Raw genomic sequence first — 25,909 nt, 5'->3', positions numbered from 1 at the left:
TTTCTTATCAAACAAACAGACTTCTGCAATTCTTGCTCAATGATTTAAACTATCAGTGAAGTGGTTAAAAATTTGGTTTAAAAGTATTGGCTTCAACAAGTTTATATTTTTGTTGTCTAACAAAACACAAATTCAGAATGCAATATTGAAGAAAAGGAGATTGATACCATTTAGTTACTCTCAAATAAGAAAACTTTTTTTGTTAGTATAAAAATATAATTTTATATTACATTTTAAAAAATTGTTAAGTAGCCAATGGGAAAACATCTGAATTAATAGTTGGATTCTTTTAAAGTATTATGTTAGTTTAAATTGTCCTGAATAAAAATTCTGAACTCATTTGCAGTTTTACCTTGGGAGTTCACCCAAAACACAGATAAAAATCCAACAGCATTGCTTTATTATTATCTATGTAATTAAGTAACAATGATATTTTTAACCCAAACCAAGGTTATCTAGATTTATTAAAAGGAAAAAAAAATACTGTCCTCTAGTTGGAGAATCTACATCACGTGATAATCAGCCACTGCCAAGAAAATCAGTGTCCACTTCCCGTGTACAAGACCTGGAAGATGATAGGTAAAGCAGTACCTTGACACCATTCTCTAGGGGTCAGCGTTGAAGTGGGAGAGGCAGGTCAAAGAGGAGACAGATGAATGTTACAGACTAAGTCAGGGCACCATCTGCTTTCAACCCTTTTGGTTTGACTTAATTCTTAAGGAGTTTGATTTCTAGAGGAAAAACAAAATTTCAAATTGTAACTTCCCTAGAGAGTGTTTCAGCAGATTTTAGAGCCTTTTGCATATCATGGCGTCTGACCTCACAAGTTGTATTCCTTTTTATCACCTGTCTTTCTATTATATTCAGCAAAGCAATGTGACAATTGGTCTCTTCACTCATATCCCATTGATATTTAACCTAAGAGTGTGATTGATAATAAAACTTTGGTCTTTTTAATATTGATTCAAGAAGTTAACATTTCCTCCTAAAATATTAGTTTTACTCAACATTTGTCTTTTTTCTCTTAGCATTTTTCTTTGTCCTCACACAGTGTTGGTTTCTCTCTTTCCTGTTTTTGACATCGCCATAAGATTTTATTTGGAGATAATACAGAAGGAAAAGCTCTTTTCAAAATCATTAGTGATATGAAACTGTACATCAATAGACAACAGATCCTGACGGAGGGATGTGGTTAAAAAAACCCCTCTTGGAAATCAATGTTTTACCTACCAGGGACTTTTCGGGGCTTCAAGGCTGTCAGCCAAGAGTATAATTTGCTGTTTTTAGACAAACCTTTGCCAGTCTTAAATTTTAGTTAGACTTATATAGAATCTTTCACTTGAATTTCAATTCTAAGAGTGTATAGTCATGAAACAGTCTCATATTTGAAAGATCAAATCAGATATATTCCTTTAGTTAACTTTCTACTAAAGGAAACTATATTGTACCAAAACCTTGGCTAAACAGTTTCAATTTATCATCTATAGATGTGTCCATATGGTGCTAAGTATTCACTAGGTCTATTTATTATTGCTCCATTTCAGTTATTTTAACTGAACTTAATATCTACTTAGTAACTGTCTTACTAAACACTATTCCCTCCTTTCATGATTTTTTGACCTTAGACTCCACTTACAACCTCTAGTTAAGGCAAAGAACCCTGCTATATTAGGTTATTATAATATAGTAATAATAGCAAATCTAAAGCTGTGGTTAATTTACATATTCAAACATGATAACATTAATTTACATAACAATCATGGAAAAGAAACCTTTAGTATTAAGCAACTCAGAGAAAACTGTGAAATCATGGAGCAAAATTTTTGCTCAAGCAGTAATTTGGGAAAATATTCTGGAGGCAGATATTCAGACTAATAAAATCACCAAGAAAAATACATGATATACAAGTTACTTTAGAGATGACATCACCCTTGGAAAGTCTGTGAATTCCCATTTTGCAGGATTGTTGGTGAAAATTAAATGAGATCATCAATACAAGGCAGCACCTAGCACAGTTTCTGCCCTAGAGTAAGTGCTTGTTAATAAATGTTGGCTCTTGTTTGTATTATAATTATCTATATTCTTGACTTCCTAAGCAAAAAATAAAGCTTAGTTTAGTCTAGTCCCAGTAATATTTATTAAATGTGCAGGGTGTGAGTAGTGCACTAGTAGGCCTGACAGAGATGCCTGCCGCGGCCCCTACCCTCAAGGGTGGGAGTAGGGAGGAGATATTAATAAATCTGAGGCAGAAAGGGAGCACAGTGCGATGCAGTGCAACACATTTCATTTCAACATTATCATCTTCTGATGTGTTTGCAGCAGTTGTGTAAATGTTAAAACCACAAGTAATTATTCTTTCTCTTCTGTCATGTTCCCTCTAATTTGAACTGTCTCAATATTTTTGTTTATAAAAATGACTGAAAGAATGAACAATTGTGTCAATAATGAAGACACCCCCTCATTTTTTAGTAAAGAGACAGCCCCCAAATCGCAAGAAGTGAACAATTAAGTGAGTCATAAATCTATCATTCATTGTTAAGTGGAACTTTTTTTTTAAGATAGCAAGGTTCCATATCATTTTTGTGGTACGATGAAAAACTATCCCTTCAATAAGTCAGTACTAAGAACAGAACGATAGAGTGCCTTTGTGCATGGGAAACATCAAATTGTCGATTTCTTTCTTATTTGCAAGTGGAGCCTTTATTCCAAGAGAAGGAACAATTCAAGGATGCATTCTAAATCTGAAGCATCTGGCTTTTGTAATAACGTAGTGGAAGCATTTTGTGCTTTGGATTCAAATCAGAGCTCTCCCACTTACTGACAAGTCTCAGAAACTCCCAGAACCTCAGTTTCCTCATCTGTCAAAACTTGGGATGATAATGCCTGACCCACATGACTTTCAGGAAAAATGAAAGTGGTCTGCCAACACAAACCTGCTTTATAACACAGACTCCAATTTTTAGGAAAACAACTCAGTAATAAGTAAAAATTCTTTACGTCTGCCTCATAATCCAGAGCCCATTGTATGTGCTGAATGTTTAAAGTTCTAGTTGGCAGATAGACTTAATTTCACAAAAGGTACTAAACAAAACACATCTAAGAGACATCAAGGACAAGTGGGGTAAGTAGGAAATCCATGAAGGCATGGTTCAGCGTCAGGGTGACATGGTCAAGCAGAAGAGACAAGTCTCTTTTTAGAACGTCTGCTGCCCTCTAACTGGTATAGCCAAGAATAGTCTTGGCTCGGGTGTATTCTTGGGGTATTTTCTAAGAATACACCACAAAAGGCACTGAGGTTTCACAGGAGTTTCTTCTTAGCCTCACATTATACGTTATTATATTATTTCCCTGAGAAACCCCCCGATAGATTGGAGACTTGATTTTACTTTTAAGAATCTGTAATCAGGAGTCTTTAGCTGGATAAGAATCAGAAATCTGATTTGCCCCCATTCTGCAGTAGGCATATTGAAATTTTCATCATTCCCAGATTTCTGACCTCCAAATGTTTTGTGGTTGCCTTTTCCCTTAGAGCCATCCCATGAAAAAGATCTCCTTTCCCCTCAAAAAAAAAAAAAAAAAAAAAAAAAAAACCCAAGAAAACTGATTGTGATTTACAACAGCTGAATAACTTATAGTTGGTAGTGCTTTTAACAGCGTTTCAGGCATTCAGGGCAAAGTGAATATAAGACTGAAGTCTAGAAGGTCATAATTTTTTCCCACTAAAAACTATTTTAGGTGTGTTGCTTCCAGTAGAGCAGTGGGTTGTATGAGCAATTTTACTATGTACAAATAAAATTACATGAAAAGCCGTAGGTTTATTTGAGACACAAAACAATGTCCTGATATTGGAAACTAACTTACCTTAAAACTTTGAGAAAGTCAAATGTAAAATTAATTGAGGGCCTCCCTGGTGGCGCAGTGGTTGAGAGTCTGCCTGCCGATGCAGGGGATACGGGTTCGTGCCCCGGTCCGGGAGGATCCCATATGCCGCGGAGCGGCTGGGCCCGTGAGCCATGGCCGCTGAGCCTGCGCATCCGGAGCCTGTGCTCCGCAACGGGAGAGGCCACAACAGTGAGAGGCCCGTGTACTGCAAAAAAAAAAAAAAAATTAATTGATAGTAGTGAACGTTATCATATATGTAACATCTCTAGTTTAACAAGATTGTATGCTGTAAATATATTCAAAATTGTTCTGCTGAAAGAAAAAAAAAAAACCTTAAGTGGGTAAAAACCGAAAATCAATACATCAGAGGTTCAGCTGTATGTTCACTTAATGTTTTCCTGTGGCAGTTTGCTCCAAATTCCCAAAAATAAGATACCATTAACAAAGTACTAAACAAAGTAATTTTTATAACCTGTGTATGAGAAATTATTTTCCAGATATCTAATAGTGGATACTATAAAATACTGGGCGTTTCCCTGTCATGTTGAGTGGTTCTGATGAAGCTGGTCTCTTAAATAGACCGTAGGTAGGTAAACATCTTTACCCTCTATTACAGGGGAGAAGATTATTGACTAAAGTATTACAAAATCTACCTTTAAAAGCATACTTAATCATCCACTCAAAATAGCATGCTGAAAGTTAAACAGCTGCTCTGGCATTTAGTGTAGCTAAACCCAATATTTCCTATTTGTAAATATTTATTTATCCAGAAGGAGACTAGAAATATGGTTTGGAACATCACCATTCTGTGCCCCTTATGTAAGGCCAGTGTCTTTTGAACCAGAATTGCTATTTTTGATGCCCAGGTTGACCATGTTCCACATCACTGCTGACTTAGGAGTCCCTTTGAGTCTCATGTCCCTGGTCTCACCCTTTGTTTCCTCTCTTCCTTTGCGTTCCTGTAATTTTAGGATGAGGTTTGACAAAGAAGGGTTTTCAAAATCTCAGAGTATGACCAGTTCCCAGGAGCAGGGCCGTGTTGTGCTTCAGAGCATGGACTCTGGACACACTGCTGGGTTCAAACCATGGCTCAGCCAGCTGATAGCTGTTTGACGCTGGGCAAGTTACTGGACCTCTCTGTTCTTCAGTTTTCTCTTTATGTAACACAAAGATACTCTTAGCACCTCACAGGGTTGTCTTGAGGATTAAAGGTGTTTTGGGCTTCCCTGGTGGTGCGGTGGTTGAGAGTCCGCCTGCCGATGCAGGGGATACGGGTTCGTGCCCCGGTCCGGGAGGATCCCACATGCCACGGAGCGGCTGGGCCCGTGAGCCATGGCCTCTGAGCCTGCGCGTCTGGAGCCTGTGCTCTGCAACGGGAGAGGCCACAGCAGTGAAAGGCCTGTGTACCGCAAAAAAAAAAAAAAAAAAAAAAAAAAAAGGTGTTTTATATCCAGGTATAATAACAAAACACATTGCATAGGTGCCTGTACTGTTCTGGGTACTTAAGATGCATGCTTGATGTTGTTAATACTATTGGTAATTAGTACTATATAAAATGCTTGCTGTTGTTCATATTGCATGGTCGTGTTGGTGAGCTGCCTTGGGAGAGTAGGTGGGAGTCTCTGATTCAGATGACTGTTATGCTTCTCTCACTAATGAAATCATTACTTAGCGTGTGAAAACCAAGGCTCAGTATAGTTGAAGGAACTCTAATGGAGACCTCATGACTAGGAACTGGATTTATCTACTTAATCCTCCTTTGTCCTCGATGCCCATCTGCCTTGTAAATCTTCCCAACTCTGCTGCCTCCTTCAGACCTCATTCCTCATGTGTTCCCTGGCAGATGTGTCCTAACTAGCTTCCTTATAACCGTCTAACTCTGTAATGTATCCTTTCCACTGCCACTCTTGCTGTTTTCCCAACACACAGCTAACGATGCCACTTCCTACTCACAAACAACTTTGGCTGTTCATTTTCTATGGTATAAAGTTTAGTAAAAGTTTATTATAAAGTCTACAGTAGAAAGTTAACATGATCTGACAGGCTTGCGTTAGCCTAGCCTACTTTTTCAACTTCTGAAAACTGCATCCTCTGAAATGATCTATATTTCACCTTCATAGGAATACTCATCCTTCTCAAACACAGTCGTGACTCTGAGATCTGTCATGAATTCCCTCTCTCCGGGAAGTCTCTCTCTGAACCGCCTAATAAAATCCTGTGCACTTTTAATTGCCACCCTTCTACCATTCTTTTTCCTAGGATAACATGCAGCCCATCTTTTGGTAGAAAGGTCTGTATGAGTAAATTATTATTGAAATTCATCTTGATACAGAGACAACCTATGGCAGTAAACACTTGACAGTGTAGAAGAAAAGATCCAGTACCTCAGAGTTTTTTTTCATTAGGGAAAATTTCTACTTTGAGTCTGCTGCTTGCAGTCAGCTAAGGTAATGTGCTTTGAAATGATTAACAGGTGCAATAGATGAAAAAGAAGCTTTAATGAACTCTCTATTAACAAATTTAGTAGGTGGGCACTTGCATGATTTTCTGACTTTTATATCATATGGTTGATAAACAGTTTGTCTCAGTGGTGTACTTGGTCATCAGTGTGTAATCATTATCTAAAATAGAAAAAGGTCTCAAGTAGCATAAAGAGGAGAGACCCTTGATGTTTGAAATTAGCAAGTTATACATTATGTTTTCAGTTCTCATCCCACATTCCCTCCATAACTTGACTTTTAGTCCCATTCCTGAATAATTCTAATTTTTCCAGCATAATCTGCATATGTGTTTTGTGAGCATTTGAAACGCTTAACGGACTAGTGCTCTGTGTAGTATTAGCCTCTAATTATGCAGGATTTTGGAGGAGAGTGAGTTCAAGGTGGGCCGAGGTTGACTGAAAGGTATCCTGAAAGCACTGGGCCTTTGCCGATCCTTAAAAATGAATTTGAATTAAACAGGAAATCAAACACTGCCAGTTATTGAACTGCTAGAGCAAAGACTCAGGCTTATTCAGAGGATGGTGAGCTTGGCTGTGGCCACTGGAAATCAGGTTAGATAGATAGAGTGGGTCAAACTATGCACAGTTTGGAGAGCCAAGCCAGGGCACTGACCCACTAGTGTTAAGTATGATCTGAAAAAGGAACATGAGAGAAGCAACACTTGAGAAAGATTTTTAAAGAAAATCTTGGGAGTGTACATTAGAGTTATTATAACACATATGCACAAAAATTTGCATACAGCTTCAAGGAGCTCACAATCTTCCGGCAGCCCATCTTAAGGCCTGGTGAAGAACCCTTCAACTAGAGACCAGGAACCCAAACAGGGGGTTATGGAAAGACCTAGTCAAATGGCAGCAAAAGCCTAAATTAGGATGGTGGCAGTGGGAATGGAGGGAGACATTTTTGAAGAAAAGTTAGCAAGGTTTGGAAACTAATTGGATATGGAAGCGGGAATGAATAGTCAAAGATGACGACTTGAGAGACTCCAAAAACAGATCGTGCCAACGAAAAAATTAGCCTTGCTCCATGAGGACTAGTTTCTGTTTTGCGCTTATTAGGTTTATATTCTTGTATTTATAATTGAAAGTCCAGGAGAGAAAAAAAAAAAAGTGACGTGAAAAGACTCATAATGTCTAAACATCCCAATAAGAGAAAGTTTCAGAACTTCGGGCTCAAAGAGAGCTATATACTCAATTGAGCTCTGTGAGACAAGGCAAAATGTCCTCCTCACAACATCTTAAGCCAGGAATATGTTCTTTGAATTTACAACTTCTTAAAATAGGAGTCAATTTAAAAAAAAAAAAAAAAGAAAGAAAAGAAAAAGCAGCAAGTGTTTTCAAGTTAACTGGAAAGAAAAAAATTTTTTTCTCCTAACACCACATTTGAAGTTTTGTGTATTTACAGTAGTTTTAGTATGGGTGTTTAGAAACTTGTAACCAAGAGAGGTAGATTCTATTATCCTTTATACAAATTATATCGTGAATGCTTAAATTGTTTTCTGTGAAACAATATTTTTAATCAAACGAAACGATAAAACAAACGAACTCTAAAGTTGGTCTGTTCTTCGTTTTCTTATAATCTATAATCAGGAAATCCATTCACTCATGCTTTATAATTTTGGGGCTTTTAAGTGGTCAGGGGAATGTGACATCTGCATGCAGTCACATCCAAATTGATAATTGTCCCAGGCGGAGGGTAATTTTAAAACATGAAGGAAGGTGGAATTTGTATCTCAGAAGGTTATTGAAGGGTGGCGGTTCCCACCTCCTGACCCCTGACTTTGAAAGAGACTGTTCTTTTGGGCGAATTTATCTTAAGGTAGGACAGCAGCCTCAACCAAGGCCAAAGCGTCCTGAGTGGGGAGGCGGCTGCGGCTTCCGAGCCAGTTTAAATGCAGGCTCTTCTTAGCAGTAAACCACACGAATGTATTCATCACTGATTTTCAAATGATAGGTTTCTATATCACTGGTTTAGGATCCACAGCCTCACATTCCTGAATCTATATTATGCCAAAAGAATAACAACTTGGTGGCTGGAAACAGAAATGGTTATTATACGGCTCCAAAATGCTAGCTGGCACAATATGCTAAAAACAGCAGAAACTCACCGGTAAAAGGCAGAATTTATTTGTTCTCAAAAATAACTTTATGCTCTAAAAATATGAATCTAAGAAGTGTCATCGTGGTTCAAAATATTTTACCTTCAGTATGTAAACACCTTAAAATATGTGACTAATCTTCTAAAATGGCATAATTTCCAAACAACAGGAAATATTCCAAGGGGAAAAATAGAATGCTTTTCCAATCAATTTTTTAAGTTTTGAGGCATTTATTGGGTGAAAAACTATAATATATGTTTGCTTTTTTTTCCCCCCGACTGCTGCCCCAAATCATTGTTTAAAATGTGGGCAAAAAGGGGTAGGCTTTGTTGGAATTTCTCAGAGTTTACTGTAGAAGATGTTTGGTTTTTTTAATAATAAAAAAAAAGCTTTTCTCAGAGCCTTCGTGCAGCATTTCCATTTTCGCACACTGGCCCAGTGCTCGTCATATCACAGGACAACACATTTCATAAAGTGGTTTTACTTCCTTTTAGCAAAATAACTCCTCCATGCAAACCAGTATCGGCATCTACGACGCCGGGGTTTTAGTTTCTTCAGATCTGTTCAAGCTTCATTGCACTGCTTAACTGACTTTTTTTTCCCCCTTTCTTTTGAAATTACCCAGCTAATTTTCCATTTGATTGTTTATTTAAACCAGATCTCACACAGGCTTAATAGATAAGTGACATAGGCATTCAGCGTGTCTGTCAGTCTGAGCTTCAGCTGACAGGAAAGTAGAGAGCAAACTTTGTCTTGGTTTTCTCGCTCCCTTTTTATCCAGTGGAATCTATTAATTAAAACTAAAGCCCTAGCATAGTCACGATAATGATTCAGTAAGACACCTTAAATCTAAGACTCCTGTGAGCATTCCATTTGATCAAGCGTTTTTCTAAGTGAACATATCCTTTGTATTTCTCCTAGTGGAAAAAGGTAAATTGCATTTGTTTCATAAAATAACTTTTGCCACAGAAAACAATCCAAGTTAACTGTAAAAAAATGTTTTGGGCTTTTGACATATTTAGCTGGCTTTAGAGAATTTAGCTAATTTTCTTGAAGTTTATTATAGAAGAGTAATTTACATACAAATTCAACCAACACTTCTTAAGCAACTACTTTATACTTGACACGCTTTGGGGGAGGGGTTGTTTGTTTTATTTTGTGGGTTTTTTCTTCCAGTAAAGTGGAGAATTTTATGCATAATCCAATTGACAGATTTAATCTTGTAGTTATTTGTTATATATTCAGCCAGTTTATTCATGCATAAAATGAGACAAGTAAATGAATGGGGTATGAAGAACCAGTGTGCTCTACACAGTGTGCCTCAAATAGATTCTAATTCAAAAGATGTACCCATAAATATCTCCTGAAATATACCTGGGCTTTGCCTTCCCAATTCCTCATCATAGCTCAGGTCATCATAGAAGTTTCCAGACTGGATCACACGTATCAGGCCTTCCTAATGACAGAATATCCCAATACCAATAGATCTCTCTGTCCACTTAAAGGCCTGTGTTACCTCTGCTCTGCAACCTTCAGGGGTCTGCATTTCCACCATTTAAACCCAAGACACGTTAGCCTGGAATTCACAGGCTAAACTTCTGTGGGTTCCACAGCCCAACCCTCCATATTCCTTCAGGGTCTCTGACACTCCCCTCTTTCCATGGGTTCCCTTCTCACCAGGATGCTCACAACGTCTGTCCCTGACCGTCCTCTGTACATTGCCACCTTGGACCTTTCCCAGTGCCCGGTCACAAGCCCAGAGATCTTACTACCTCTTCTCTTTTTTCAAGACTCACATCAGTTCTTGCCTCTTCCATGAATCTTGTTTGGATAATCTCTCCCCTCCTGGGAACCCAATAGCACGTAATCTGTATTGCTCTGTGGCACCTCACCCCAGGCTGCCTTGTCTTGGTGCATATGTTTCATGCGTGTCTGTATTGGATTGCCACAAAGGGACTGCAGGGCCTTTGAGGACCGGGGGCTTGCCTCTGCATCCCCACTGGGTAGCACACAGTACCATTCGTCCTGGGGTAATAGATACTTGTGTTTTACGATAATGATAATGATGACGGTAACAACTGTCATCATTTGATGACATCATTTGACTGTCTCCTTTAGAGAGCTTTAGAAAACAACTGTCTAGGTAGGTTTCCAGCACGGGTTGTTGAATCACCTAGGTGGTTTCTCTTATTCTCCAATCAGAGATGGTAGAGGAAGCCAGCAGGGGACTTTCCGGTTCAGCTCAGGTTGCATCAGCTCCCTCCGCAGCTCTGCCTGTCACAGGACAGTATATTTTGAATTATGACAAATGGACACCTTCAGGTAGCCATTTGTCTGTTAGTGGAGGGCTAAGCATCAGAGACCAAAGAAAACCCTTTCAGGATGCTTCCCACTCAATGGCCACTCCTGTGCCCGTGCATTGGCACTTCAGTGGAGGCATCATCCCCTCATTTCGGCTCCTGAGAAGGAGTCCTGCTTTTTGAAGTTCTGTGTGAGCAAGAAAGCAGGGCTTCAGGTTCGTACACTGAGCTTAGTGAGGAGAGCAAACCAGATGGAAGAAAGCCATAGGGAGAAATCGCTCAAAGACAAGGGAAACCGAATAGCAAAGCGTGTGAGAGGCTGCTACTCCTCCTGCATGTCCTAGAAATTATAGTCTTGCTGGTATGCCCTTTCTTCACTTAAGGACACACAGATACACAAAATAAAACCCAAATCGTTGAACCAAAAGAGTGAGTCATGCTGGCCAGACCTCTGCCGAGCTAGTCAATTAAAGTGCAGGACCAATTCAGTGCTTTTCTTAGACCCTGAACGACCGACTGTCTGACTTTCTTCCCAATTTTTTTTTTAAATTAATGAATTTATTTATTTTTGGCTGTGTTGGGTCTTCGTTTCTGTGCGAGGGCTTTCTCTAGTTGCAGCGAGTGGGGGCCACTCTTCATTGCGGTGCGTGGGCCTCTCACTATCGTGGCCTCTCTTCTTGCGGAGCACAGGCTCCAGATGCGCAGGCTCAGTAGTTGTGGTGCACAGGCTCTAGTTGCTCCGCGGCATGTGAGATCTTCCCAGACCGGGGCTTGAACCCGTGTCTCCTGCATTGGCAGGCAGATTCTCAACCACTGTGCCACCAGGGAAGCCCCCAGAATTTTTTTAATAGAAAAAAATTATATGCTGGTTTCTGGGCAAGTTGCTATCTATTAGGTCTCTTCTCATTAAGAGTTTTTAATCTTCCTTCAGAGGAATGTTAAATAACTGATTGGGTTCCTGATGTGGAGACTGTCAGTCATCCTGTGAACTTTCAGTGTACGTTATTGTCTCACCCTGGTAATCCTTTATCCTTAATCTCATGTAGTGTATTCTCTAGAAACATTTTGTGAGTCTAGATTTTTTTTTTTTCCTCAGTCCTCTCATTGTTTTGTGTTAACAGGGAACGGGTATGGCAATCCCCGAAACTCACCAGGTCTGCTGGTCTCACCTGGTAACTTGAACAAGAATATGCAAGCAAAATCTCCTCCCCCCATGAATTTAGGGATGAATAACCGTAAACCAGATCTCCGAGTTCTTATTCCACCAGGCAGCAAGAATACGATGCCATCAGTGGTAATGTGAAATTACATTTTAAATAAATGTTGCTGTTTTGTATATGTTTTGCTATTTGTGTATTTGTCTAACTTTATGAAGTACTCACATGCTCCCAGAAAATTAACACGTCAGTGCTATTGCTGGGGCCCTGTTGGATTTAGCTATTATTTCTGGTAACTAGTGTGCACTTTCCCTTTTCCGTGGAAAAAAAAGAACCCAACATCCAAAAAACTCCACTATACGGCTGGTGTTCTGGGGCAAAGAAAACATTTCCTTTTAAGGCCTGCAATTTATAATTAGAAAAAAATCATTACCTAGTACTCTGCTTATGACACATATGATTTGATTTGACCAATGGTAGAACCACACTCACAGAAGGAGGTATTTCATAACAGATGTTTACAGTATTGAACTAAATAAGTATGTCCTTAAGGTACTGACAATGAAAACTCTTTCTCAAAATTCCTAAATGAACTTTCTCCCGTTAATTAGCAATCCTTTTCTGAGGTGTATTGCAATGATAATGTTTAATGCATCACATGCCTATGCACTGCCTCAATTCATCTTTCCAAATATGCATTTTATGCCAATAGTTACCTCTCAAAAATAAATTGTCTTAAAATTCTAGGCATTTTGAGAACAAAGGTTATATTTTTATTTTACATCAAAAAAGTTGTGGCACTTATAAGAATAAATAAATATGAAATATAAATAATATCCCTGGAAGCTATCATTTTTCTTTCTCCTGGGTCTGCAGGACTAAGGTGAAGATAACATTGTGGGACCACATTCAGCAACAAAGAGACTTACATCCGTGTTCTCCAAATTAGCTTTGCTTAAGAGCGAGAACATTTAAAACCAAGATTCAGTAGACAGATTTAGATCATTCTGCAAACACATTTTTTTTTTTCTTTCTCTGCTCTGTGGCAAGCTTCAGGGTAAAACAGTCCTGAAAGCTGATTAGTTTATTATGGCACAGTGCAGATTAATTTTGAATATCAACCCCCCAAAATTCACATAATGTGCAACATTCCCTTCGGGAAAGGCTGGATAAATAAAACCTCCCACAGGGCCACAGCCAAGCAGTGTGGGCCATGCGTGGCAGGCTGTCTCTATCAGCAGATTTATTCCAAGTCCCTTAAAACTGAGGCTTTCCCAGGGTTTCTTGTGAGCCATCCGTCAGGTCTCTCACTGGCAGCCAGGTGCGGTTTCCCCCTTCCTCCAGCAAGTGGGGTTTCAAAGTACAATCTTTTTTTTTTTTTTTCCTCAAAATGTGGTGGTGAAATAATGAACGTTGAGACACTGACCTGTGCTGAAAACTGGATAGATTGTCTTCATGTTTGAGACAAACAGCTCATTAAAGAAAACAAAGAATGTCTTTGTAGGAGTTATCTTTAGAGTCTGAGTTTTAAAACTGTTTAAACTGTTGTGTCTATCAGAAGATGCTTCTCCTTTTGTTGAAAAGATTTTGCCCAATTATAAATATTTACAGACACTAATTAATAAAACTCCTTCCGCATGCTCTCAGTCTGAGGATGTCGACCTGCTTTTGGTAAGTGGTGAGGGTGCTTCTCTTCAATGGCACGTGCAAGGAGAAATCCAAAGTGACTGTTAGGTGGAGAGGTAGCAGTAGTAAAATGGAAAGATTTCAGGAGTTAGTGTGTGTCAATATTGATTATATTTAAGCGCCATTCATTTCAAGTATCACTCATAGGTGAGATATCAGGTTATCTATTTTTCTGTGTCAACCCCTGTAAGTAAAGGCCACGCTTTCAGTTTATTTTAGGATTTAATTTATAGTAAAATTGTAACAAACAAAAATACCCTTAGTTATTTAAAACCATGAATATGCTTATTTTTCTAAGAATTAAATTCTCAAGATATTTAAATTTATATGAATTTTTAATCTCCTTGCTCTAAGGAATTAAATATATACGTTAGCTGCTTTGCCATCTAGTTTGAGGGAAGGTTAGAAGAATCTGAAAAAAAGTGGTCAGAGCACCACCTGCTGGTCAAAATATAGCATGAACCCTCTACCCATCTGCTCTGGTGTGTATAGAACTGAGCATAAAAACCACCATGGTTGATTTTAATTTTTTTTAATTTGCATTTGAATAAAAACTGAAACAATAGAAGTACAGTATACATATTTCATCAGTTTTCAACATAGTCTGTTTTTACCCATAATAAAGCTATGGTACTTGTTACTAGTTCAGTTGCCTAGGAGATACTGATGTAATGGGTTACTATGGCAACAACTGGTCTCTTGAAGGATTGTAAATGATAGGGTTGGCAGAGTTCATAGAGACACATGTTAAATGATTAATTTCATGAGATTTGTACCAAGTTCTCTTTATGTGCAACACTAATACTGAAATCTAGTATTTTTAACTCTTAAAAAATTCTATAAGTAATATCTTTTTATTTACTTTAAAAGAATCAAAGGATAAATAACTCCCAGTCTGCTCAGTCATTGGCTACCCCAGTGGTTTCCGTAGCAACTCCTACTTTACCAGGACAAGGGATGGGAGGATATCCATCAGCCATTTCAACAACATATGGTAACGGTGAGTAGTTTGCCATGTTCAAATAATACATTAAATACTTTTTATTAAAAAGCAAGATGAAAAAGACATTACTCTTTAGTCTGCTAGGAAGCTTGATTTAATACCTGTGGAGTCCAGAGCACTATACCATTACCTATTCATTACTAAGACAAAGTGAATATCCACACGTTTCTTTCTTAGTGAACAAAAGTTTTATTAACCCAACCTGAATTCAATATATAAGAACAATTTCAAGAAAATGAGCTATTGTTTCTTTGATGTAATAGAAAGCTCACTTTCTCAAGGTTGTTTAAAAAACATTTCTAGGTCATCAAATACTATGTACCTACTTGTGATACCAGATTGTAGTTCTAATAAGCTAGAATTGCAGGCTGTATTACATTGACATTTTCATGGAATACTTAATTTTTGGTATATGGTATATCTCTTTTAAATTAAAATTGTCCCTAATGTTTTATTTCCCTCCCTTCCGCAAAAAAAAAAGTATAACAATCATTAAATACTACTAATAGAATATTTTAAAAATTGAAAATGATTATTCACCACTTGATAATTTCCAAATTGAATATTTTCCCTGACTCTCTTATTCTCTTCTCTAGAGTACTCTCTGAGTAGCGCAGACCTGTCGTCTCTGTCTGGGTTTAACACCGCCAGCGCTCTTCATCTTGGCTCAGTAACTGGCTGGCAACAACAACACCTACATAATATGCCGCCATCCGCCCTCAGTCAACTGGGGTAAGCAATATTACTTCTTTCATAATACACTTTTAGAATGCATTGGTAAATGACAAATGGCAGTCTCTAACTGTGTGCTCTAATGTCCCTTTAGAGGATGTAAAATTCTACTTTATCAAAATCTGGAAGTTTAATACCTTTCAGGTAGCTTAAATATTACTTTCCTTCTTCTTTATGAGGAGGGGGAACTCTGTGATAGTAGGGTATGTTATTTCCCAGTTGTTTTAGGCTATATTTGTTTCCACTTCTGTCAATGATAAGTTTTTCTTCAGTTAAGTTTTCACATAGTTCATGTGGGACATAAGAAAACATTTATAGTTATTAGTTTTTTAAATTTTTGAGATATTTGAGAATCCTTTTCACTTAGCATAAACCACATAGTTCATGCTAATGTAATGAACATAGCCTAATACTCAGAGGGTCAGCTATTCCACTGATATACAAACTTCATATATTTATAATGTACTCATAATATAGTTGTATATTCATAGATGTATGAATGTAAATATATGTAAATGTGCATACATACACTAATTATCTAAATTTGGGTATAAAAATAATTTTTGTTGTTTTCTGAAGTCAGAAGATGTCTATTTCTGCCCCCTTGTGGTACTTTTGAGCTATGTCTTTATTATAGAAACAACTCCTGTCATTTATCAATAGGAAAGTTCAAATCTTAAAAGGCCCGGAATTCACAAATAATACTACTTGTAAAACCTTTTTTAAGTTTAAAACATGAACCAAAGACATGACTTTCAGTTTAATAACTCCAAAACTTCAATTAATCTTCAAAAGAAATTACTAGGAGGATATAAAATATTAAAGATAAACCATTTTTATATTTTTATATTTATATTTTATAAAAGTGGGGTATGCCTACCCCACTTTTACTTTTCTGCTGAGATGTTAGTTAAAATAGTTAGCTAATTCTATGTTCATATTCTAAGGAGACAATGAGAATACAACTCTGATTAGAATAAAAGTCACTGACTGCTGTCACAACTTCTCTCTTACTCTGCTCCAGCACCACTAGCTTTCACGTGGAACTGATTTCACATAGATTACTGCTCTGGTTGTGGAGTCTTCACCCATTTACTATTTGCTTATATGCATTTTACTCACTAATCACTATTGTTGAAACTCTAACCTCTCATGTAAAAAATAAAATAAATTCACTTGACACTGTTGCTCTGCTTTCTTGAAAGATTAACTTTGAAGATATGTTATATGTTGAACAGCAACAGAATGTCTCTTTTTAGAATAACATTTAAATTTTCCCAGAAATGTTAACTATCCAAATAGACATTTATGGCAATAACTTTTTCAGGCAGTTGTCACTAAGTACATCGTATCAAACAGGCAATCTTAAAATACACACACGTGGCATTGTGCTTCTGTGGTTCGGCAGTGAATCCACTGTTCGTGCTTCTTGTCAAAAATAAAGGTAGCTGTTTACTCCTCGTTTTTCACAAAATTCATCCATTATAGGACTGACTTTCCTTAGAAATTATTAATGTCAAAAGCCATATTGTTTTCTCCGACTATGGCTTTCTTTTCAGTGACACCCGATAATTTGCATTTTTACATAGAAAACACATGTATTTATGTATCTTAACTACACTACAATTTTTAAATTCTCTTCTATTACATGGGAAGAATGAAATTCGCTGCTGCCTTTAATAGAGGCTTCAGTAAATGAGAAAGAAGTGACAGCCCTGGACTAGAGAGGAACTGAATTACAACAGCCAAGGATGAAGCACTTTGTTTAATTCCAGTTTCTTTCAACACCAATTCTCATGGTGCATGAGTTGACTCTGAGTTTAGTCTATGTGTTTTTATTGCACTTAATCACTTCCCTTATCCCTCAAATAGATACCCCTTCCAGGCCTTCTAATTCTAGCCCGCCTGCCTGCCTGCCTTCCTTCCCTCCTTCCTTCCTTCCTTCCTTCCTTCCTTCCCTCCTTCCTTCCTCTTTCTCTCTCTCTCTCTCTTTCTCTGTCTCTCTTTCTCTCTCTCTCTCTCTCACACACACACACACACACACACACACACAGTAGTTTTCAAAAGGAGATTCCTTCAAATGAGCTAGCCTGTGCTCACACCATTAAATATTAAAAAGAAAAAGAAAATCCAAAGTTGTAATATTTATGTAAAATAAATTATATGAGCTACCTTTATTCCTTACAATGTAAATCAGTTTTTAAAAACTGATATTTTTCCAGGCCAAAGTAGTCCCAAATGCTTGTGTGGTGGACTCACATTCTTTCGGATAGATACAGTGTTCAAAGCAGAGTAAAATATCTTTCAGCCCACCTAAGTAGAAATTCCTCGCAGCCCAAGAGGGTTGCCACAATTCTTTCTCAAAATTAAAGAAGTAGGAAAGAGCTCTTCATATTTTGTTCATAGAAATACCTTTAAGTCCTTAAAGCTATACTGTTAGCACTATCTAGTATCTGATTTTATCTAAACAAGTTAGACAAACAGCATAAACTGACCTATGTAGAGGGCAGAGCAGACTGGCAGAAGGAACTTGCCATCAGGGGTTAGCAAAAGTCATTTGAATACTAATATTTGAGAAAATGACCCTCAAATTTTTTGGTATTTTTCTCCTACCACCTAAAAAAAAGACAACCTATTTTCTAGAAGCATTTCCATCATCATCCTTGTTGATGTGGGTATTCAGTACATACTGAGAGATGACTTTAAGTAAAGACGATTTTTAAAAGGTTAGGTTACATATAGTTTGATAGTCTAATTTCCAGACGGGGGCAGTAAGAAATTTGAATAAAGCTATCCAGTCATGTTTCATTTCTCAACAATATGGGGAACATCGGTGTTTCCCCAGCCAGAAGGAAGGCATCTGTAGTAGCTGGGAGCTTGCAGCAGGACTGGATATGGGAACATGCATATCTGGCTTCTGTCTCCCCATCTACCTCCTCATCACCTACGCATAGGAAGTATCTCACAATTATCTGTGTCTGTAAAAATTTTGTTCTCAAGAAAAGTAGACCAACATGCTTATATCTGAATCTAGTATATATACAGCGAAGTGCTGTTAATGCTCCTTTTTCAAGAACATACTTCTTTGATAATGGAGACTAGCCAATTAAACTTCATTCTGTTTTGAATCCCATAGCACAGTATAATGAAGCTGAATCTAAGATATCACTTACAATGCATTACTGTGGATTTAGTGTCCCCAGAACTACTCAAAATGCTTCATAAACGCTTTCACTGTCAAATGAAATGCCACCAACTAAGTTTATCTTATCTTAGGGGCTAGCCTATTTGTTTGTAGGAAAGGATAAACAGCTAGTGTTGTATCTTTTGTGGGGAAGAGATATAGCAAAATCTATACAAGCCAGCTGACTTTGGGAAATGGAGTGAATAAGTAGAAAAAGCAGCTTCCAAAAGCTGTATTAAAGAAACAGCATTTTTATATTATTTTTTGCTCAGTTTATCCAGATTAACTGCTTATACTGGTTCAACTCACCAAATTGTTTTTTCTGATTTTCCATGTCACCCTGCCTCTGAATCTAAATGTCAAAGGGCAGGCAAAAGTATTTATTGATATGCCACTTTATTTTCAGACCCCTAATTGACATTCATTATTAAACAGTTGTGTGATTCATAGTACAAGCATTTAATTAAATTTTAGTGAAATAGTCTTTCTTATCCAGAGCCAGGAAAATTCTTTCTTCCAGAAATCAAAGAATGATTTCCTGTGACATCAAAATGAATCATTAAGTAACTCTGAACCAAGATAAAATAGTCCACCATTATGGATCCCTTTGAAATACAGGTGTTCCCCTCCTCATTTCAATATCTTTTTGATTTAAAGATTATTTAATTAAAAGTCTTAGAAAATTAGTATAATAATATACAATGTAAAATAAAAACAAATAAATAAAAGTATAAACAGGTGATTGAAAATTATATACACTCAATGTGTAGTATCTTGATATAAATGCTAAGACTGCTTTGATTCTGTAAGACCATAAAAGAGAGAGAAAGAGAGCCTTATTAGGGAAACAAACAATTCTCCCTTATGTTATTCTCTACATTAGCTCATCTATTAATAAGAGAAGGAAAGTAATTCTTTGCCAGTAGGTGGTGCTTTTGTATAAAACATCACTCAGAGATAAACTCATTTCTAATTTTGTTATCTCTATATATCTTGAACCTGAAATGCATCTTCCAAAAGCCCAGCCCCAAGTTACTCCACTTTTTCCTCTGAAATATATGCCCATTTTCTCACTGCTTACAGTGACATTTTTAATACCATCTAATTCTCTCCATTGGAAAGTAACATAATCACATACATGAGTAGGTGGGTTTGCTTTCCTGTTTAAAATGGGTGTGTCTGTATGGATGATTCTTTACTGTGACTCTCCTCAGTAAAAGAGATTTCTGTTCCCTCTTTACAATATGGACAAGTAACACTGACTCTTAGCCGTGGATATCAGTGCACTCAGAATGTAAGAACAGTACAAGCATCTTAAAATTGATGTCAGCAATATTACTATGGTTTATCCTGATCAAAGTCATTGTGATTGCTAGTCTACACCTAAGAGCTTAATGCTTTTCCCTCCAGAACTTCCAAGTATCTAAATTCTCCCACACCTTGGAAGAAGGGCAAGTTACGCTATCCTGGAATACATGAGGATTAAGGGTTATAAACCCAGTAAAATCACACTAGGTCCTTTTTTACAACAACCTTTGCTGAGGCAAATCCAGATTCATCAACTAATGACAATGATAAATTAGAGGAGTGGTCTTAGTATCCCAGCAGGGAGAGACTAGCAATAATAATATTGAGGTAATTGTGGGGAAAAAAACAGTATTTTCATCCCATGTAACTGAGAAGGGATGAAGAAAGTCAAATTCTTTCTCAGTTTTAGCGGGATAGGAATTCTTAAGTGTTTTTAAGCCAATACTTAAAATTTCCTTCCCCGTCTTTCCCCATCCCAAGCTTTTCACCAGAAACAGTTATAAGTAGCATTTTATGGATTCTATTTATTTGAAATTTGAACTTTCTTCACTTTCTCTGAAGACTATGCAACTTAATGTGCATATTAAATTCAGGGAAACATTTATATCCATAATAAGCTGTCTACAATAATTTTCAAACACAGGCATTAGTAAATCAAAGAAGTCTAATTCAGAACCTAAGCCCTATATTGTTAAGCCCTATTGTTAAGTCTTGGATTACATTTTGGAACTAGCCTAGGGAGAAATTCCATGGACAGAGAAAATGCTTTTTCCAGCGTGTCTTGTTAAAACCTTCCTGAACCGGTAACCCGTACATTTAGGGAGGCTGTGAGAGACTAGAGGTATGATTCATGAGGCCTGGACTAGTTAAATGCTGGAATTATTACGGGGCAAGTCAACAAAAGCATCCCAATTGCTCTAAGAAGGCGATGCCCCCAGGTGCTTTCAAACACGCTCTCCTCCCTCTGGGCATGCTCTGTTGTCGATGCAAATCTTTAAGCTGATGTTTTATGTAATTGTGAGTTCCTGGGGGCTCCAGGCCTCCTCCATCTGTAACTGGGTTTCCTTTCCTCCTACAGAGCTTGCACTAGCACTCATTTATCTCAGAGTTCAAATCTCTCCCTGCCTTCTACTCAAAGCCTCAACATCAAGTCAGAACCTGTTTCTCCTCCTAGAGACCGTACCACCACCCCTTCGAGATACCCACAACACACGCGCCACGAGGCGGGGAGATCTCCTGTTGACAGCTTGAGCAGCTGTAGCAGTTCGTACGATGGCAGCGACCGAGAGGATCACCGGAACGAATTCCACTCCCCCATTGGACTCACCAGACCTTCGCCGGACGAAAGGGAAAGTCCCTCAGTCAAGCGCATGCGACTCTCTGAAGGATGGGCAACATGATCAGATTATTACTTAATAGTTTTTTTTTTTTCTTGCAGTGTGTGTGTGTGCTATACCTTAATGGGGAAGGGGGGTCGATATGCATTATATGTGCTGTGTGTGGAAAAAAAAAGTCAGGTACTCTGTTTTGTAAAAGTACTTTTAAATTGCCTCAGTGATACAGTATAAAGATAAACAGAAATGCTGAGATAAGCTTAGCACTTGAGTTGTACAACAGAACACTTGTACAAAATAGATTTTAAGGCTAACTTCTTTTCACTGTTGTGCTCCTTTGCAAAATGTATGTTACAATAGATAGTGTCATGTTGCAGGTTCAACGTTATTTACATGTAAATAGACAAAAGGAAACATTTGCCAAAAGCGGCAGATCTTTACTGAAAGAGAGAGCAGCTGTTATGCAACATATAGAAAAGTGTATAGATGTTTTGGACAGACCCGGCAAAGGGTGGCCATGGTTAAATGTTAGGAACACATCAGGTCACCTAACACCCACCCCGAGAACGCTCACAAACCTGCAGGCACATCCTTGGTGTATGGCACTCATGAGAAAGGATCGACGACCATTAAAAGAGGACCATACCTATTTTTAAAAATGTGGAGTTTGAGGGCTAACGTATTTAATTAAATAAATAAATAAATCTGGGTCTGCATCTCTTATTAAATAAAAATATAAAAATATGTACATTACATTTTGCTTATTTTCATATAAAAGGTAAGACAGAGTTTGCAAAGCATTTGTGGCTTTTTGTAGTTTACTTAAGCCAAAATGTGTTTTTTTCCCCCTTGATAGCTTCGCTAATATTTTAAACAGTCCTGTAAAAAAACCAAAAAGGACTTTTTGTATAGAAAGCACTACCCTAAGCCATGAAGAACTCCATGCTTTGCTAACCAAGATAACTGTTTTCTCTTTGTAGAAGTTTTGTTTTTGAAATGTGTATTTCTAATTATATAAAATATTAAGAATCTTTTAAAAAATCTGTGAAATTAACATGCTTGTGTATAGCTTTCTAATATATATAATATTATGGTAATAGCAGAAGTTTTGTTATCTTAATAGCGGGAGGGGGGTATATTTGTGCAGTTGCACATTTGAGTAACTATTTTCTTTCTGTTTTCTTTTACTCTGCATACATTTTATAAGTTCAAGGTCAGCTGTCAAAAGGATAACCTGTGGGATTAGAACATATCACATTGCAACACCCTAAATTGTTTTTAATCCATTAGCAATCAATTGGGTCAACTGACATCCATTGTATATACTAATTAGTTTCTTTCATGCTATTTTTTTTGTTTTTGTTTTTGCATTTTTATCAAATGCAGGGCCCCTTTCTGATCTCACCATTTCACCAGGCATCTTGGAATTCAGTAAGTGCATACCCTAAACTTGCCCATATCCTAAATGATATGGTTGGTTTTCAGCCTAAAATTTGATAACGCTTTTAAGAAATATGCCCAGAATAGAGAGCTGTGTCGGGGCACATGTCCCGCCAATATAGCCCTAGAAACAAGTGATATGGAGTTTACTCTATGCATGAGTTATAAATTCCCACAGAAGAAAAATGTGAAAGACTGGGTGCTAGATAAGAAGGAAGCAGGTAAAGGGATAGTTGCTTCGTCATCCGTTTTTAATTATTTTGCCTGACCCTTAACAATCTTGTCAGCAATATAGGACTGTTGAACAATTCCGGTGTGTCAGGACCCCCAAATGTCACTTCTGCATAAAGCATGTATGTCATCTATTTTTTCTTCAATAAAGAGATTTAATAGCCATTTCAAGAAATCCCATTAAAGAACCTCTCTATGTCCCTTTTTTTTTAATTTTCAAAAAATAATGATGACTCTTGTCTAATATTCGTCTATAAGGGATTAATTTTCAGACCCTTTAAAAAGTGAGTGCCATAAAAGAAAGTTGATATATATTGTTTAAAAGAGATTTCAGTCTAGGAATGATTTTCTCTTGGAATGTGAAGATCTGTCGATTCATCTCCAATCATACACATTGACATACACAGCAAAGAAGATAGACAGTAAGATCGACACTGCTATATCAGGTGTAGGACATTTCTTATCCAGTTTCTTCTTTTTCTTGCATAGTTGCTATGTGTTTCTCATTGCAAAAGGCTGCCGCTGGGTGGCAAAAGCCAAGAGACCTTACTAACTAGGCTATATTTTTCTTAACTTGATCTGAAATCCACAATTAGACCACAATGCACCTTTGTTTGTATCCATATAGGATGCTAGCCTGCCTTGTACTAATGTTTTATATACTAAATCAAACAAAAAAAAATCAATCATTTCATATATCCCACTACTCCAGTTATCCATGGAACATGAAAGAAAAACATTTATGCAGAGGAAAAACAGAAAATCATCCCTGAACACACACACACACACACACACACACACACACACACACACACACATTCACACATAGGGGGAAAAAAAAGAAAATTATTTTCCTCGCCATAAATTTGATCCCATTCTTACAACCCATCCTTATAACTTGATGTGTACAAAATATGCAAATGTCACAAATGTTCTTTGTCATTTCAAAACACTTTATCAATAACTTACCAGTGGGTGGGAAAGGGTCATTATGTGAAAATATGAAAAAATAGCCATATTAATTTTTTACCTGCAATTTGCCTCAGCAAGAAAGAAAAAGTGATTTTCTAATGCTGAAGATAAAGTAAGCTAAAGTACCAGCAGAAGCCTTGGCTATTTATAGCAGTTCTGACAATAGTTTTATAAGAACATGAAAAGAACAGAATCACTTGAAAATGGATGCCAGTCATCTCTTGTTCCCACTACTGAATTCATATAAAGTGGTGGCAAGATAGCAAAGGGATAATCTGAGAATTTTTTAAAGATGATTTAATGAGAAGAAGCACAATTTTGATTGTGATGAGTCACTTTCTGTAAACAACCACTGTCTATCTTTACCCTTATATCTTATCTGTAATTTACCATTTATTGTATTTGCAAAGCTAGTATGGTTTTGGGTTTTTATCATGGTAAATCCTTTGTATTCAGGAGTTTAGGGCAGAGCCCTGAGGGAGTGTTATTTTACATAACCCATCCTAGAGTAACATTTTAGGCAACATTCTTCATTGCAAGTAAAAGAACCATAAGTGGCATTTTACACAGCTTACAATTATTGTTATATCTAATCCTATTTTAGAAGATTTTTTGGTAATATTAAGCTTAAATACTGGTAAAACTGATGCAATATACGCAAGCTGCACAACCTGTATGCATTGGTGCGTGGAAGGCTGTTCATTTCAACCTTTTTTAAAATTGTGTTTTTTAGTAAAATGGCTTATTTTTTCCCAAAGGTGGAATTTAGCATTTTGTAATGATGAATATAAAAATACCTATCATCCTCAGATCATTTTAAGGTTAACTAAGGTGAAAATTTAAAAAAATTCCAATACACTTTTTAAAAAAATGTCTGCCCTCTCACACTTTTATGTATTTATTTTTCTTACATACCCATCTTCTAACTTAGAGATAGCATTTTTTGCCCCCTTTATCTTTGTTTTTGTTTTTTACTCCAGAGAGTAAATGCTTTGTATTTCTTTCTTTAGAAAAAAAAAAAAAAGTTTTTTTTTTTAAAGAAGAAGCAGCCACTTGAACCCTCAATAAATGCTGTTGCCTAAGCATGGCGTACTTCATCTGTTCCCGTTTGTGCCATCTGCTGTGATGTCATCACTTATATGGCGTTAATTTCCTGCCACTACAGATCTTTTGAAGATTGATGGAATACTGGTGTCTGTTAGAATGCTTCAGACTACAAGATGTAATTAAAGGCTTTTCTTAATACGTTTTAACCAAAGATGTGGAGCAATCCAAGCCACATATCTTCTACATTAAATTTGTCCATTTTGGTTATTTTCATAATCGGGTATTGCATTTTGCCTTCCCTGTTCATACCTCAAATTGATCCATACCTCAGTTTAATTCAGAGAGGTCAGCTAAGAGATGGATTCTGTTGTGGTTTGAATGCATTACCAGTGTTCTCTTGGAGCGAAGCAGCCCTGGGTCACTGTAGGCATAGGACTTGGATTGCTTCAGATGGTTTGCTGTATCATTTTTCTTCTTTTTCTTTTTCTGGGGACTTGTTTCCATTAAATGACAGTAATTAAAATAGCTTGTAAATGAGGGCATACAAGCATTTGCAACAAATATTCAAATAGAGGCTCACAGCGGCATAAGCTGGACTTTGTCGCCACTAGATGACAAGATGTTATAACTAAGTTAAACCACATCTGTGTATCTCAAGGGACTTAATTCAGCTGTCTGTAGTGAATAAAAGTGGGGAATTTTCAAAAGTTTCTCCTGCTGGAAATAAGGTATAATTTGTATTTTGCAGACAATTCAGTAAAGTTACTGGCTTTCTTAGTGATGCAGTGTCTGTGGTGCATTTTTTTAATTAATGTTTTGCTGTTTAAATTTATTCCACTTTATCGTGTTTTTTTAAAGCAGCTTCTCCCACAAGCACAAGTGAGCTTTCTCAGTTTTCAACTCAAAATACTCAAAAAGAGGGATATTTGTTTTTTGGTGGGGAGGGAGAGTGTGAATTGTTTCCCTGCTCTTGGGGTGATATATATATCCAGCCAGTGTGGGAAGTTCATTGTGATATATGTATCCAGCCAGTG

At 37.1% G+C, this 25,909-nt stretch overlaps 1 protein-coding gene across 4 annotated transcripts in view; it reads left to right on the top strand.

The window, feature by feature from the left end:
- Positions 1-25,633, top strand: part of MEF2C (myocyte enhancer factor 2C) — a 149,753-nt gene extending 124,120 nt beyond the window's left edge. For 3 of the 4 annotated variants that reach the window (XM_060093136.1, XM_060093134.1, XM_060093138.1), the window contains 4 exons: positions 11,903-12,075; positions 14,495-14,624; positions 15,224-15,359; positions 20,930-25,633. In XM_060093136.1, the coding sequence (XP_059949119.1) occupies positions 11,903-12,075; positions 14,495-14,624; positions 15,224-15,359; positions 20,930-21,251 (761 nt within the window). In that variant the 3' untranslated portion in view covers positions 21,252-25,633. The remainder of the gene's footprint in view (positions 1-11,902; positions 12,076-14,494; positions 14,625-15,223; positions 15,360-20,929) is intronic. The other variant, XM_060093137.1, reaches the window with a different exon arrangement.
- The last annotated feature ends 276 nt before the right edge of the window (positions 25,634-25,909 follow it).

This window comes from Mesoplodon densirostris, chromosome 3, assembly GCF_025265405.1.
Source record: "Mesoplodon densirostris isolate mMesDen1 chromosome 3, mMesDen1 primary haplotype, whole genome shotgun sequence".
Taxonomy (NCBI): Eukaryota; Metazoa; Chordata; class Mammalia; order Artiodactyla; family Ziphiidae; genus Mesoplodon; species Mesoplodon densirostris.
Note: the sequence above shows the minus strand (reverse complement) of the source record. Positions and strands in the feature narration are given on the sequence as shown.